At 49.1% G+C, this 3,402-nt stretch overlaps 1 protein-coding gene across 3 annotated transcripts in view; it reads left to right on the top strand.

The window, feature by feature from the left end:
- The first annotated feature begins 2,899 nt into the window (after nt 1-2,899).
- Nucleotides 2,900-3,402, top strand: part of HNRNPM (heterogeneous nuclear ribonucleoprotein M) — a 25,731-nt gene continuing 25,228 nt past the window's right edge. Inside the window, exon 1 of one of the 3 annotated variants that reach the window (XM_083720418.1) lies at nt 2,900-3,146. Coding sequence is in view for 1 of the 3 variants with exons in the window: in XM_083720420.1 (XP_083576546.1) it covers nt 3,016-3,146 (131 nt within the window). In the remaining 2 variants the exon portion in view is untranslated. The remainder of the gene's footprint in view (nt 3,147-3,402) is intronic. The other 2 variants (XM_083720419.1, XM_083720420.1) reach the window with 2 other exon arrangements.

Genomic DNA, 3,402 nt, shown 5'->3' with positions numbered 1-3,402 from the left:
ACATTCAGAATTTTTTCTTTTCTTGTTTTCCTCCTCCAAAAATTAGGTGTGTCTTGTGGTCTGGTGCGTCTTATAGAGCGAAAAATACGGTAATAATACAGAGCAGCTGTGGATTCCTGGACTTTGAACCTGCAAGGGATTTATATATACCCTGTGCTCTGATTTCCTTAGTATCCCGAAGTGAGATATGGCTAGTGTTGGACTACGCCCTGGGAGACCTGGGATTCGAATCCCTACTCAGCCATGAAGCTCACTGGCTGACTTTGGAGTCAGTTGCCTAACCTACCTCACAGGGACAAGGAGAACCATGGACACCACCTCGAGATCCTTGGAAGATAAAGGTGGTTTTTAAATGAAATAATAATAAATGAATGGCCTGGTTGCATTATCTCCCTCCTTCTGCCAATTGAGGAGAGCCGCTTTTGCAAAGGGAAGCTTTCTCGATGCTAAAGGGAGAGAAAAGCCTTTTTGCATGAAGTTCATGCAGGTGCTTTCTGATGAACTGGGAAGAGATGTCTTGGGAAGGGTGGAGGAAAGAAAAAATGTATTGTTGTAAACAAAAATTGCCCTTTTCCCTTATGGGGTATCCAAGAGCGCATATAGAGTCCTTATGTAGGTTCCCTATTGGTAGGAGAGAATGTTGTTTAGTCGTTTAGTCGTGTCCGACTCCTCGTGGCCTCCTGGACCAGAGCACGCCAGGCCCTCCTGTCTTCCACTGCCTCCCACAGTTTGGTCAGACTCATGCTGGTAGCTTCGAGAACACTGTCCCACCATCTCGTCCTCCGTCGTCCCCTTCTCCTTGTGCCCTCCATCTTTCCCAACATCAGGGTCTTTTCCAGGGAGTCTTCTCTTCTCATGAGGTGGCCAAAGTCTTGGAGCCTCAGCTTCAGGATCTGTCCTTCCAGTGAGCACTCAGGGCTGATTTCCTTCAGAATGGAGAGGTTTGATCTTCTTGCAGCCCATGGGACTCTCAAGAGTCTCCTCCAGCACCATAATTCAAAAGCATCAATTCTTCGGCAATCAGCCTTCTTTATGGTCCAGCTCTCACTTCCATACATCACTGCTGGGGAAACCATAGCTTTAACTATACGGACCTCTGTTGGCAAGGTGATGTCTCTGCTTTTTAGGAGAGGAGAGAATAACAGAGGTAGGAGAGAATAACAGAGGCCAGCCAGAGAATATTGAGAAGCAAAGCAGCTAGTAAGCCTGATCTTTGTTGATCTGTTGCAACAGGGTGCTCCCCTCACTTGCAGGAGGGAGGAGTAACCCAGAAGAATGGCATGCAAGGCCTTATAAAGACTTTTGAAATTGCCACCCTGTAGATCAAGACCACCCCCAGAAACATCATACATACATCACAGAAGGGGTGTAACCTAAGACCACCCCTCAGATACATCACACCTACATCACAGAAAAGGCGTCTAAAACAGAAATTTGAATGTTGTTTTTCTCCTGTCCTTGTTTATCTCCTGTCTGGCAGGTTACTTGACTGGATTGCCTGGGGAGCCTGGCCAGTCTTTTGTAATGATAAATACTTAGTTCCTGGGCCAGGTCACAGGCTCACACCCTATTCATATCTTAAATGTGCCCTTAAGACAGGATTTGTGAGGAAAGAGACAATGGGGAGGTTTCCCACTTTGACCTTGCAGAGAAAACATTTGCTCAGTTTAGGAATCAAGATGGTTCCAGGTTGGTCTTCCTGTGCTGATCTATGTACGTGCTTGGTTGGTACACTTATGAACATTACCGTATATCTAAGACCTCAAAATTCCTATCACAGTATCTCTAGGGTGCCAAAAATCAATCTCCTGAACAATCGCAGAGTTGGAACGGGTCCCGAGGGTCATCTAGCCCAACCCCCTGCAGCCTAGTTAGAAAAATGGCACCGGCCCGTTTGGAAACCGAATAGATCGCTTTTAACTTTTTATTGGTTTTCGTTCTTTGGGTTTTATGTTTTTATATGTTGTTTTGTTTGTAAATGAGTTAAAATAATATTTTTTCACAAATGAAGAAAGGGAGGAAGTGAAGAAGTATAAAGAACTGCACCCTTTAAGTTTGCTGATTTTTTTCATTTTGAAATTATTTTATTTTGAATTTTTATTTTATTTTGAAATTATTTTATTTTGAATTTTTATTTTATTTTGAAATTATTTTATTTTGAATTTTTATTTTATTTTGAAATTATTTTATTTATTTTATTTTGAAATTTTATTTTATTTTGAAATTATTTATGGCACATTCTTTCAATAGGGAGAGCGCCTAAAGTCCGAACTCTTTTGGCAGCTGTTGTCAAAGGGCAGCATAGAGACTCGAGGGGCAGAGCGGCCCTCTGCTGGCTCCGCCCCTCGCGTTGCCATGGAGACCCGGCAAAGCGGCCTCCTCTCCCTTCTCCTAGACATTTGCGGGGAAAGCCCCGCCCCTTCCTGGATTCCGACTGCGTGCCCCGCATCAATCATCGAGGTTGGGCTCCTTGCGTCAAAGAGGTTTCATGAACTACAACTCCCGTCATCCCTAGAGAGCGAGGCCGACGGTCAAGGACGACGGGAATTGAAGTTTTTCAACGGAAAGCGAATACCGGAAGTCCGGGCTGCGTTGCCGCTCTATCATTTCCTTATCTCTACTGTCCTTCCACTCCAAATAGCGAAGCAGCAGTCCGGGGGAGATGTTTCTGGAGAGGGGGCGTGGCTCTCTCTCGACGACTGTGGGAAAAGGGGCGTGCCTCTGTCGATGAGAATAGGAAGGGGCGTGGCCCTCGGGAGGAGGGGCGTGGTTATCTCGAGAAATGTGAGGAGAGGGAGGAGGAGAACAGGGGGCGTGGCTTTCGGGAGGAGAGGCAAGGGGGCGTGGCTCACGCCAGGACCATGAACCGAGGGGGCGTGTTTCCCCGGGGCTTCGCTACTTATTGGCTGAGGCGGAGCGGCGGCGGGAGGGGGGGGAAAGGGAGAGGGAGTGACGTCGCGGAGGCGAGGCATGCGCACTCGTTCGCGCGCGCGACGGGCTGAGAAGGAGCAGAAAATGGCGGCGGCTGTGGCAGCGGCGGTTTCGGAAGGCGGCGCCAAGATGGCGGAGGCCGGGGCCTTGGCCGGAGGAGGGATGGCGGCGGCCAACGGGGCTGGCAACGGCGTCGGGGAGGGCGTCCCCAAGAGGTACGGGGGGAGAAGGAGGAAGCCGGTCGAGGAAAAAGGGGGGGAAAAAAAAAGAGGCATTTGCCTTTCCTCACGGGGTGGACGCGCCACATCCGGGAACGGAGAAATTCCCCCCAATTCTCTTGTCTCTGCCGCTAACTCGGCTGAAGTGGAACCCTAAGGGGGGGGGTCCCGAGGGACATCTAGTCGAGCCCGCCTGGAAGGGGAAGGCCTGGCTTGGTTTCGCCCGCCAAATCCGCGAAACGAAAAGGAGAGA

Source organism: Podarcis gaigeae (assembly GCF_964106915.1).
Source record: "Podarcis gaigeae genome assembly, chromosome: 18".
Taxonomy (NCBI): Eukaryota; Metazoa; Chordata; class Lepidosauria; order Squamata; family Lacertidae; genus Podarcis; species Podarcis gaigeae.
This window is presented reverse-complemented; position numbering and strand designations above follow the sequence as displayed.